At 42.7% G+C, this 13,023-nt stretch overlaps 1 protein-coding gene across 5 annotated transcripts in view; it reads right to left on the reverse strand.

Annotated features, from left to right (window-relative positions):
- Positions 1–9,117: 9,117 nt before the first annotated feature.
- Positions 9,118–13,023, reverse strand: part of DPP6 (dipeptidyl peptidase like 6) — a 534,562-nt gene continuing 530,656 nt past the window's right edge. For all 5 annotated transcript variants that reach the window (XM_068174757.1, XM_068174765.1, XM_068174742.1 and 2 more), the window contains exons 22-26: positions 12,771–12,876; positions 11,873–11,931; positions 10,544–10,616; positions 10,372–10,445; positions 9,118–9,391 (exon numbers count right to left, since the gene is read on the reverse strand). In XM_068174757.1, coding sequence (XP_068030858.1) covers positions 9,245–9,391; positions 10,372–10,445; positions 10,544–10,616; positions 11,873–11,931; positions 12,771–12,876 — 459 coding nt within the window. In that variant the 3' untranslated portion in view covers positions 9,118–9,244. The remainder of the gene's footprint in view (positions 9,392–10,371; positions 10,446–10,543; positions 10,617–11,872; positions 11,932–12,770; positions 12,877–13,023) is intronic.

The following is a 13,023-nucleotide window of genomic DNA, read 5'->3' on the forward strand; positions in this document are numbered from 1 at the left end:
TCTGAAATTCCAGCAAGGATTTCCCTGGCAATACCCATGCCTCAAAGCAGGCTGGTTTCCTGTGCAAATGAAATTCTGGAGCACTGACCTGCCTTTCCCTGGGCTGTGTGGGGAGGGGGAGGCTGCACAAGAAGACTTTTGCTTCAACACTGGCACTTCCTTGTTGCCTGGGAGTATGCTGGATGGTTTCTTGGACACTTCATATGTCTTCCCACTCTTTGGGAGAGCCAGGCACATTCATATCCAGGAGCATCAGAGCTCTGCTCTGGAACCAGCACCACTGATGCTGCTCCTCCCTCTGCCTACAGACCCATGCAAGGACTGAGCTCGCTTGACTTGTGGGGCCGAGGCTGGATTTGGAGCTGGAAATCTTCTGCCACATCCAAATTGCCTGATGAAGAGAATAGGACACCCAGATGCTCTGTAATGTGGGTGAGCTCCAGAAAGATTACTTTTAATTTTATTAAAGAGGAAGGAGAGAGAAGGCAGAGCTGGAGGGAGAGCCAGATGTAATTGGGTACCCTAATGGGCATCAGAGGGGGTGACAGAATTCCCCTTTCAGTGACACACCCCTGCTCTGTGCAGCGTCACTGGCCCTGTTTGTGGAGCTTCTTGAAGCACGGCCCCAGCTCAGACTGGGCTGTGTGGCATTCTTGGGTTGTGTTTTGTGGGAAATGCTTGAGCTACTGACCTTGCACAACTCCCCAGGACACATCTGTGCACAGGACACTGACCAAAACACCTCTCTTGCAGCACATCTGCCCCAGCAGCTGATACATATAAAAATATTTATATATATTTCTATAAAGGGACCCTTTTCTGAGCCCCTTTGTTTCTGCTGCTATGCAAAAGCCCCTCCAGACATACATTAAAGAGCTTCACTGCTTTTGAAATGACTTGTTTGCCTACTAAGGGAGGAAAAAACATCTCTGAAGTTGGTGCCTGAGCAGCACTTATATCTCAATTATCTGCACATTGCTTCTCTGTGTGTGAGATTATGAGCTAACAGGGTTTTCATGGCTTCATCAGCACCAGTTTAAGAGCAATATTTATCCCTGGTCATGTCAATCCTTTGGTCAACTCAGCAACAAAGGTGATGCATGCTGCCCTCTTGCCAGAGACTCCACTAACGAGCTGAGTGATTTATTCATTAAGGGCAGGGAAATCTGGAGCTTTATTCCAGAGGCCCTGGTGGGAAATCTGCATGAAAATTTCATGCTGTTCACTTGCAGGAGCCCTTCCCTGCTGCACTGCCCTTCCCCTCACTGCAGGAAAAGGTCCTGCTGTGCTCCAGCAAACCCTTTAATAGAAATACTGAATTCAAAGGGGGTTTTTCTGTAGTTGTTGTGGTTTTGAAAAAGTTGTGGGACCAGGAAGTTGTCTGTTAAGAAAATAAAAAAAAAAAAAAAGTTGGACTTTGGAGTCCTGTGTGGCTTTTTGAGAGCTCTGGACATGTTGAAAAATCAGAAGTTTGCTCTGGTCCCATTAAAGATCAGAGAAACAGCCCCTTTAAAAAACTTTGGACATGCAGGAAAGCAGCTTCCCACTTCTGGAGCAAAGGGGTGGACCAAACTGTGTCAGCAGGTCTCCAGCATCTGGACATGAAATGAAATTTGAGTTTATTTTAGACGTCAGGCTTCATATCTTCAAATGGGATTTGCTGCAATCTAGTCACACTTGCATTTTGACTTTGTCCTGCTTGCTGAAGTATTGCAGGCATTGGCCAGGCTATCTAATATCAAATGCAGTTAATATCCTTTGTGTTGTTTCATGAAGGATGTGGGAATCCCAAACCCATGGATGCATCCAGGCTGTGCGCTGCTCTGTGCTGGGCTGAGCCCCTGATGGCTGCTGGCCCCTGGGACTTCCCTTTCCCCATTTCTTTGCAGGAGGAAGGAACAGCAAAGAAATAAAAAATTAAACCAATATTTTATTTTTTTTTTCAGAGGAGAAATGTATTGTCCCACAAAACACAACCAGCAAGTTCCACATGGTCCAGCCTGGAAAGCTGGCTTTAAACAGAAGGGGTTTGATGTATGAACCCCAGGAGGGGGAGCATGGACAGGGGTGATGTGTGTGGGAGCTGATGCCACTGTCCCATCTGGTCACTGTAACCCTGACACAGCCTCTGGTCTTGTCTCTGGCACTCAAATTCCATTGGGAGAATGAGATATCTTCAGGAGGAAAAGCCTAGGGTGGCTTTGGGTGGGGTTTCCTTGGTGGAGACATGCCTTGGTCTGCTGGACTTGATCATTCAAGTCTGGGTCTGTCTGCATGGAGGGTTCTGTCCTGCATGAAGGGTAAATTTAGGAGTGCAAGCTTTGGGATTGTTGATTTAATGACCGTTTGGGCAGTCCCTCAGAGGGAGATGCTGAAGCAGAAATGTCTCTGAAGGCTCTCAGGGACCACATACAACCCCTCTGACTGCTGCCACCGAGTGCCTGCATCCCTTCCTGTGTGGGGCTCAAGGCTTTAGGCTATTTTTTGAGGGAAAGGCAATTTTGTCTGCTTATTGTTGGTGCTCCCAGCACTCCCTGTACCAACTGCCTCAGGGGCCTGGTTGGCAACTGCTCTGCTGAAGCTCCCAAGCAATAGATACCTTCTATAATTGCACCTTCGGAGCAGTCAACTGGCTCCTGCGATGAGCTCTTGAATAATTGAAGCAATATTTGCAGGGTTTGCACTGAAGTACTAACAGCTGTGGTATGTTTTGATATTTATGAAGCCAAATAAATTATGGATTAGTCAGTGCAGTGAGCCCAGCATGATGCTTATTACTTCTGGATTGCCGGAGCTGATGGAGTGCAATTCATCCCCTTTTACTTCCATTGTGTGGCTGAGTATGACTGGTGTCTATTACTGGACTTAATAGAGCTTGCTTGCAGGTTTAAGTTCCAGTCTCTGAGAGCTGATGGGGTGTTTTAATTTGTTCTTCACTCTACAGGCTTTGGAAAGAGGTGCTGGGGCCATATCTCAGGGTCACAGGCCATCACGTCGGCTCACAGGTGTGGAGGTGATTGTTTCTGTGGTAATTGCGATGGGTGCTGGCAGAATTAGCAGCAATTCCTGGCACTAAACTGGAAATTATACAAAATCCTATCTTCTTGGCAAGATGTTCTGTGGGTAAATATTATGTGTGTTCTCTAGGACGCCTTGTTCGCTGCACAAACTTTTCTTCATAACTGAGCCAGCGCTTGTGAGATTAAACTCCTCATTCCATTTTCTATTATCTGAGAATGTGTTTTTTTATGAGTGAAAAAATTTCCACTTCACAAATGCTCTGAATATATGTCTAATTTCTCCCCATTAGTGGGAGCTGCCCGCTGGGAAGGGATAAGGAGGGAGCAAGTAACCCTTTGGAGCAGCAGATGGCATCCTACCCCTCTAAAGCTTCCCGGCACTGGAAAGTGTAATAAATACGTAACAGCAAGTGCCTGTGCTCTGCTCATAGCTGCACTCAGCGACTTGGTAGAAAACAGAGGGGTTAGGAATCATTCCTTTACAAATCAAATACTTTCTCTGTTTGTTGTCCCTGTTTTCTGGGATGAAAAGAGATATCTGCAGCTGGTCTGCTCACCCAGATCTGCCTGGTCCACGCAGCCCACAGGGTGTGCCCTCATGAAGTGGGCACAGGGAGCTGGCTGGATACATTTGGGTTGGAATGGGTTGGAACCAGGTGATCTTTAAGGTCCCTTACAACCTGTCCTGGTTTAGGGCAAATTTGGGAGGAAACTTCCAAAGGGGTCCCACTAGAAAGCAGATTCAGTGGCCCCTCCCTCAGCTGGTTCAGGAAAATATTTCCTTGGAGAAAAGTGGAAAAAAAAATGTTTATTTAACAACAAGGTTTTCACAAGCATAAAAAATGAGTAATATTTAACAAGAAAACCTCTTGCTGTTCAGAAGAGATGGCAAAATCAAAAAATTCTTGTCATGGGGGGTAGCTCTGCTCACTCAGTCCCTTATCAGTCCCTCCTGTGCTGGAAATGCCACGTCCCGGGCCCTGGTGGGCCACAGGTGAGAGGTTCCACTGTTCTGGGTTTTCAGTCCAGAGCAGAGCTGAAGAGCTCCAAGAAAAAGAAAAGCCACAGTCTGGGGAACTTCTCTGCCTCAGCTAGCTAAAAATAAACTAACTAAAAAGCAAAGGAAAGCTCTCCCCTGCTGTCCGTGCTGCAGACAACACAGTCCAGGAGAAGGATGTGGGGGAGCAAGTGCAGTTTCTTCTGCCCCTTCACTCTTGGAACCAGTCTTAAAGGAGCAGAACTTAATATCCAGCATAAACAGGACAAATGACTGGGGCTACAGGCATCATAAAGTCACGCTAGGACACAATCCAAACCATGATTCTATGAAATTGTGCCATAAAGTGTCCACTAGTCTGAATAAAAAGTTATAAAGTCTAGATTGGCTGTCTCAACTGATGCCTTGTGAAGGCTGACCTACAACAGAGGCTATACAGAGTTAAAGAATAAAGTAGGGATTTATTAAAAGGCCTCAATGGATCCACCTTGGGCAGCACAAGAGTCCAGTCAGGGCGAAAACCAGGGCGACAAGATGAATCCAAAATGTTCACAAAATGGACAACCAGTCACGGGGTCTCTCACTTTTTAAAGTTCTGCTTCATTTGCATATTGGAGTTAATTGTCCAATTATAGCTTTAGGTTATGAAGTCCCTTCTTGTTTTTCTCTCTTCATTTCACCATTGTTTATGCTCTTGGGCCTGAGCTCTGGCTCGGTTGTCCTTGGTCCCCAGCTAGAGAAGGAATTGTCTGAAATTGGAATTGGCTGAAAATGTCTGGAGGATCTCTCTGTTTCTCATGGACCTGGCCCTAACCTTGTCAGAGGAGGGACTGTGTCTCAGGATGGGCTATCCCACCTCTGGGCTTATTTCCCCTTTGCCCTGCAACACTTTTTAACAGATGACAAACTTTTGGCATCATGTGCCAGACTCCTGTGATGGCCACATTTCCCCGTTGTGCCATGGCTCCCGTGATGGCAGCATTGCTCTGATGACCAAGGAGCCGAGTCCAGGCCAAACAACCTCTTCAATTCCCTGCTTTCTGCACATTCAAGTGGGAATTTACAGGGAACAAAAGTCAACCAGGAACTGGCACAGCCAGAATATGGACTCCTGACTCTCTGCACTTTTTTCCTGTGGTGTTTCAGAGCAGAACGTGGAGCAGACGATTTGCCTTGTTCATTCTTTGCTCTGGGTTTGGTTTTTTGGGTAAAGGACTAACCTCACTTTGAGTGCTCCCAAACAAGGTGTTGGGGAGCAGGTGCTCAGGATCTTCTGCAGGCAGGTTCCAAATACTCACTGGAAATTACATGTCAGTTCGAGTTACTGGAACTGCTCAGCACAAACTGCAGTTCAGAACATAGACAGCAGCTGTTACCACTGTAAGGATTCCTTTCCCAGCAAGGATGAGAGCATTCACATCAGCTCAGGGAGTTGTTTCTTGCTTTAAAATGACCCAAAAGATAGATTTAAAGTGAAGGAAGAAAAAAAAAAACCCAAAAAACTGGAGGGAACCTTGCTATTCCACAGGAATATTGGAGCATGGTTTACTTTTGTGCTTTCCTGGGGCCTTGTTCCATTGTATTTGTTTTTTACTCTTCTTTGCTCAGTCATGGAAACGGACATCTTGATTAAAGCTGTTCTTCCAGTGAGGAGGCAGAATGTAGCATCATTTAATCTGAGACTTTTCATGAATGTCTCAAAGCAAAAAGAAAAAAAAATCATTATGCATTAGCTATTAGAATAAAGAATTTATTTTGGTTATGGCTTATTAAGGGGGCTCACCGTGCTGGTTTTATATTTATCTCTTCCTAGTTTCCAAAGGGGTGCTGGGTTTGCTTTCAGACTGTAACCATGCTGAATGGGGAGAGGATGGAAAGATGAAGTGGGAAGAGGAGGCAGATCTTAGCAAGTGCCCTAAGCTCCCCTCTGAGCCTCCAGCTGGGAGCTTTACTTTAGAGAGCAGAATAAAAACAAGCAAACATTGGGCTCAGTAAGACAACACTATTAAGGAATTGGCAACTGAGATCTTGAGCTTTTTCTGTTATCTTTTCTATTTCTGCCATTTATTCTTCATTTGCCAGTGGAAAGCAGGTAAGCAGTCCAGAGAGGAATGAGCACCACAGGGAGACAGCATTTACTCAGGTCAAGGAAGAAAGTTGTCCTCAGCCCAGCCCTCAGCCAGGCAGGTCTGGCAACTCTGTGCCAGCCCCAGCAAGGGCTGTAGGGCACATGTGCCCTGAGACCCAACAAGTAAAGTTAAAACATCCAGAGCCTGGTCACTGCCAACCCAAGTGATGTTTGGGACAACATGGGCATGAGAGCAAATGCAGGAGCACGTCCCAGGTACCAGCACTGGCCTTGTACTTTGGTCTCCCCTACTAAATGTCATTTCTCCCCATTGCAAACAGCAGACTCCACTGGTCTTCCCATGGGAATATCCCACGTACCCTTTCTTGTTCACTCAATTTTTTCCCTCCCACCCTTCATAGAAGCAGTGTTTATTTGGCTTGAGCTAGTAAGCAGAACTTGGATGGGTTGATGGGTTTATGAGCTCTATGCCTGAACCCATAGACAATTACAAACATGGCTGGCTGCCTGGCTTTGTTAATTAGCTAGCAGCAATGCTTCATTTTTCCCTCTGTGGTTTCCTTCTGAATTAGTAAGGTACTGCTCATTAGCTCTCTTCCTCTTTGGGATGCCAGTTGAACATTATGGCATCCAGATATGCCAGTGAGCTGAGAGTATAAGCTTGATTTGTTTGGACAATAAAAAAATAATAGTTGCATTTAGATAATTGAACAAAATAACAGCAAAGCTATTTTGTACTGTTACAATCTGTCCTTCCCTGTCCCAGTGCTCCATTTTCTTGTTTCCTGATCTGCTGGAAACAAAGACTGGAATAAGCGTCGTCAATAATTTCTTGGTTTTGCTTTGAAATATTAAATTTCTCTTCCTCTAAATCTGGTTTGGTCTAGTGGGTGTCAGGTGATGGGACAACACCCTGGCACTGATGATGTGCAGCAAGTCAGCATGTGCCAGTTTGGGCTCAATTCAACCAGAAATAGCACTTCCAGAAACTTGACGCTCATTTAGTCACTTAACACAAAATAACAGCAGTAGCAACCAGGGTGGTAAAATAATGTTTTATTCCATGAATGAACAAACACTACCATGCCACATCCTAAAGTTCTTTCTACAAAAGATTGTGGACAGAGCAGATTTTTACGTTTCTCAGTTCAAGTTCATTTCAGGCTCTCGAGCCTGTTCAGCGTAGCAAAATCTGGACACGCAGCATTCTCATGGTCTGTTTGGCATTTTGCCAGATAAAGCAGATTTACACCGTAGTTCTTGTTCACACAATGTCGATGCACTGTAAATTAAAGGAGATAATCCCAACCAAACTAGGTAATTCCTGTGGTTTATCAATATATTTTTTCATGATGGTCAAAGTACAACCAACATTCAAAGCTTAAAATAAAGGTAAGAAAAAAGACACACTAAAGAACACAATGGAAACATCATCATTGCTGTCAGGATGTGAGTTTACCCACAGTACTATGTAAAAAGTAGGAACCGGCATTGACATTCAAGCTGTTAAAACAAGAAAAGAAATTACATTAATTGTTATATTTCCAAGCGAGTGCTTCTAAGGAGTCCTGATCAGCAAAGAAGTGTTACTGCATGCATGTCAAACACAAGACTAATATTGGATTGGGGATCTGACAAAGAGCTGACTTACATTCCTTTATATACAACAAAATGAAATATACAGTATTAATACTGGCTGTACATTTGGTCAGAATATTTTACAAGGAGCGACACTGTCAAAATTCTTATGATGCAGTATGTGGAAGTGGATGGAGGTTGGATTCCTTTCTGAAAGCTGAACGTTTTCACAAGAAGTTTTTAAAAGTTGCTTTCCACTGCTCAAATGAACAGTTACATCTTTTAAAACAAAAAATCCTCCTTTTTTTTTCCTTCCACAGTTATCAAAACGAGTGTGAACAGAAGAGATAATTAAATGTGTTTGGAATATGCTAATAATTGACCTGGAATAAAACTAAGCCACAGACAGCATGTGCAATAAATCTCTGCACATTTTCTCTGTTTAAATGGCTTTATAAGATGATGTGTGAGATCTCTGGTACAAATTCCTGTACCACAGCCTCACCTAGCTGTTCCCTAGCAGGTTACCAACCATTTGTTCCAACTCTAAAGAAAGAGAAAGAATAATCGTGACTGTTGCATATTTTTCTACATCGCAATAAAAAATATCTCAAGGTAAGCTGATTTAGCTTATTTATGTGCATATCTTTCAAGGCTGCCAAAGAAAATACTCAATCTTGCTGGAAAGAGCAATTTTGGGAACTCAGCAGTGAGTTTTTGTTTGCTTTATTCCAGTAGATTTTTTAATATCTGGGTAGCTCAAATCCCATTGCCTCATTAGACCTCTGAGGTCTAGAGTGAGTTGGTTAATTCATTTTATGTTTTTTCCCCATCCAGAACAAGCTGAGAAGCTAATAAGGTAAGCATGAGACCCAATGAACAACAGAAGTAAAAGCCATACAGAATTAACAGAATAATTACAGGAAGGTAAAGATTGGTGTAACTATAGTGATATTTTGCACAACTGGGTTTGTATATCCTGTAGCAATGACAAACCTGAAGATGGAAAAGAGCAGGCAAGTGTATGAATCGGAATCCTCTAAAATAATTGTGCTATAATCTTCTCCATTTATTAGATTAGATATTTTGTTCTGACACAGTGTGATGCTAACTATAGTAACCTTAATGTGGATGATGGATTTCACTGCTACTGCTTGACTGCTTGACTGCAAAGAGACATCAAATCTTCAGTCCTCAAAGCGGTTTCTTGGGGTGTTCCTTCAAGTTCAACGTCTTACCATTTTCACTCTAGAAGTCATTTTGTGGCAAAAAAAAAAAAAAAGAGACAGAAAAAAAAAAACAACCGAAGAAAAAGAAGATGTTGGTTGTGATGTATTTATTTCAAACAGCAGTTTCTGCTGAGTTCACCATGCTTAATGTTCTTCCATTTAGGAAGGAGTTGCTGTCAAGTAAAGCAGAGGAGCTGCTTTCAGTTTGGGTTTTTTTTTGGGTTTTTTTTTTTTTTTAAATACATGCTAACAACATTTCTTTCTTCAGGAAAATGATCCAGTTGCATATTGTCAGAGAGATCTGCCTTGTGCTTAGCACGGACAAGTAGGGTTAATCATCCTCTTCCTCCTCTTTCAGTGGGGCTAGTGGGAGTTTGTCTGGAACCTGGAAACACTCCACAAAGAAGTTGACAATGGACTGGTACAAGTGCTGCTCAAATGCTGCATTGCTGAAGTAATGGCTTTGATCAGGGTAAATCTGCAAAAAAACAGGTAAATACACACTTTTTAGAGCTGAAAGTCTCAGGACTGACCACCCACACCTGCAGCTTGAGCTGCAAACCCACTGCATCTCCTCAGCATCGTAGGGCTTCCCATGGATGCTCGTGAGCCCAGGGTAATTTGGGCACCACAGTGCTCTGAGTGCAGACTGCCATCTTCCTTCACAAGGAATCTTTCTGGGGTAGAGGATTTTCCATTTAATTCTGTTCTGAACAGGTTCAGTCTAAGAAGAACCAGCCCACACTTTCCTTGTGAAAACCAAAAAACTTGCAGTTTTGGAGAGAAATGGCATTAGGTTATACTGACTAAAATGAGGTCTTTAAAGCAAAAATGTCATTAAGTTAAAATTTAATAAATATTGCTGGAGAAGTAATTAAATTGAAAAAGAAATAGTGAAGCCAGAAATTAAATAGTTTAAAATCAACTTTTCAATAAAATGGAGCAGGTAACTTGAAGAGGATCATAATGGGTTGTCTAGGCAGGGATGCTAGGGTGGGTTCATTTTGAAAGATTTAATGGCTTAGACATGGACCATTCAGCAAAACAGAGATATAATTTGGTGGAAAGTGGAGCTGTGCCATTCACAGTGGGATGTCAGATTTAGGTGACATATATATTTGTAACTTTTCTGGCTGATTTAATTTAAATCCCTGTTTCCCCGAAATTCATCCGGAATTTGTTCTGTTCCCAAAAAAAGTCAACATGCATAAATTTCTTAGGGATATATCTCTCACAATCTAATTCACTGTAATTCAATAATTGTTCTACAACTGTACAGATCAAAACAGTGATGTCACATAAACATGGGACTAATAGAAACCTGTTGTATGCTGGTGCTACTTCTACTGCCAGGCTGAGTTTGCAAGTAGTTTTTCAAACCTTGCTTCATAACAGCAGCTTGAGTTCAAATAGGGAAATAACGGCTCAAATAGGAAAAAAAAAAAACATATACTGTACCTGCAAGCTGTAATTAGCCTTTGCCCTAATTAGGTGTGTGATAAGGTCTGTAGTATGCTGAAAATGGATTTTTTCTGTAAAAACAGATTGCAATCATTAAAGAGACAAATTTAATTTAAAAAATCAAAGCTATCACAAACATATAATGAGCTCAAATGATGGGCTAACTTACCATCAGCAGTAGCATGAATGATCAAAAATGTCTGGTCCTTTAGTAATGAGACTCTGTGTGATAATTTGCTGATCTGTGAAGGTAAAGGTTGCAATAAGATTAAAAAACTTGCTAGAAATTAGCAATTTATATGGAGGCAATAGAAGTGCTTATTTCCATTTAATACTTTATCACCAGGATAACAAGCAGACACCAGCACAGCATATTCTCCTGGCTACTTATAAAAATCCAGAGGTAAAATAGGTCCCTACCCTGTGCTGGCGGGCAGTGTCAGCAGCAGGAACATGTCAGAGACCCTCCTCTGTTCTGATAATGTTCAATAAAAGCCTGAACTGTAGAATACATGGAAAATATCAAAGTGAATAAAAAACACTGATGAAAAATGTGCCCAGGTGCCTATGCCTAATAACAGTTCATGCATCTGGAGGGACTTTGGTGTGTTTTGAACGTCAACTTCGATGAGTTTTGACAACTTGAGGGATGATCTGATATGAAAATCAAGTGTCCACTGTTGAGAACACCTTTGCCCTCAGCTGTCTTTCAGATGCACAAGGGAATATAAATAGAAACAATTTCTTAAAGAACAAAAAGTGTTTGCACTAATGTAGAGATTATGAGTGCAAAATTTGAGAGACAATGAACTAAGAGTTTGGGTAGCCAGGATAAATCTTCCCTTGTGAGGGCACAGGGTGGTATCTGCTTTCTCTGTGAGAACAGTGCCAGACCTTTGCTACCTTCATGTCTTCTGAAGCTGAACTAGATTTTCTCTATAAAAAATTTTGTTTGTGTGAATATTCTTTATCAGGTTTTGCTTCCAAGTAATTTCAGCACAGGATCCAACGGATCCCATCATGTGTATTAAGCAATGTCTTTATTAAATGGTGCTGTGTTTCCTTTTCCATGTCCTGCTCAGTTCTGGCACAGAGTTCTGCCTCTCTGAAATACCACAAAGTTTGAGAAAGTCAAGCTGAGTTTCACTTGAATTTGTTTGTCTCAGAGAGAATCAAAGTGGCAAGACCATTGGCAAGAACTTTCAAGGAGGTCATGACACTGCGTCCTTTTGGGCACATTTGAGTCACTCAGCTCCTTCAATCTCTAAAATCGTATTTACTCAATTTAGAGAGGCAGACACAAGGGCTAATCAATAAAAACTTTATCCATGATTACTATTAAGACAAGAAAAGCAGTAAGCAGGCTGATGGACACCTTCAGAGCTTCACTAGTGAGTTCCTTGCATAACCTTGCTTCCTCCCCTAAGGAGAACACATGGAGGGAGAGTTAAGACTCAGTTCACATTTTATCAGGGAAATGCAGTGTCCATGCAGTTACCTCGTATGCTCTGTTATCAACCCCGTGCAAGCCCAAGTATCTTTCAGAAAAGGCTGAAGCTTGAAGAGAAAAAATGAAAATATCACTTTCAGTCATGAATACACTGGTGCTTCTGAGTCAAATATGGCAAATACTAAAAAATACTTTATTTTCTAACATGGCCTGAATTATAGAGGATGCATTTCTAAAAGTTTTTGAAAATGCACTAAGGATATGTGTGATACCACAGTCTGTCACTGTCACCATGTACTTCTGGTCTCTAAATAAGTCACAGAAAAACCTTTTTTTTTTCTTTCTTTGTTAATGCAACTGAGATAGAAGAGCTCTATCATGTTGTGTCCCTTTCTCCTTTCACATGGAACCTTCTCCATCAGCAGCAAGTTCCCTTTGGTCTCAAGGATAATTGTACAGCTCCTGAAGTCTGGCTGAACACCACTGACTTCCCTGGCAGCCCCCTGATTTTCACTGGCACTAAGTGCAAAGGGAACTGCTATCCCTGAGAGAAAGGACCACCATGTGCAGAGTACTGCTGTGGTCAGAGGCAGGATGGGCCAGGCACACTGGACCTCAGCTTGCATGGATGGGTGCTTCAGGCAGCAAGGAAGCATGTCCAAGGCAGTGGGGGTGGTTGGTGGCAAAGGCTGGAGGGGTTTAAAGACAACTCTCCTTTATTTAAAAGGAGTAATAATGTGATTTGATTACTCTGATTACCATGGCTAGTCCCATAGGTGCCAACCAAACTGCTTTAGTGGGGAAAAAGGGTTTATGGCTACTCCTATAAAGACACAGAATATAAAATAAGCAGGATCTTGGGAAAGAAAGATGGCAAGTGGGAAGGGATAAGGAAGAAATATTTGTGGCCAGCAGGAGGGTCTATGGGCTGAGGAATGGGATTTACCATATAGTCTGAAGTCTGTCACTGGGGAAACAGCAGCTCCACAAGTGAACACCTGGTTGTCTTCACCAGCTGGAAGCATGTAAGTGCTCAGGTAACCACCATAATCCTGGAACAGAAACAGGACAAGGGCATCACTGTTCCTGCTGGGAGACACTGCTGCTTTTGGGTGTAGAAACAGGGCAGCCGAGACCATGTGGTAAATGCTTGGCCATTACAAAGCCTCTAACACCTTGCCCTGGAAAAACACAAACAA

Source organism: Anomalospiza imberbis, chromosome 1, assembly GCF_031753505.1.
Source record: "Anomalospiza imberbis isolate Cuckoo-Finch-1a 21T00152 chromosome 1, ASM3175350v1, whole genome shotgun sequence".
Lineage (NCBI taxonomy): Eukaryota > Metazoa > Chordata > Aves > Passeriformes > Viduidae > Anomalospiza > Anomalospiza imberbis.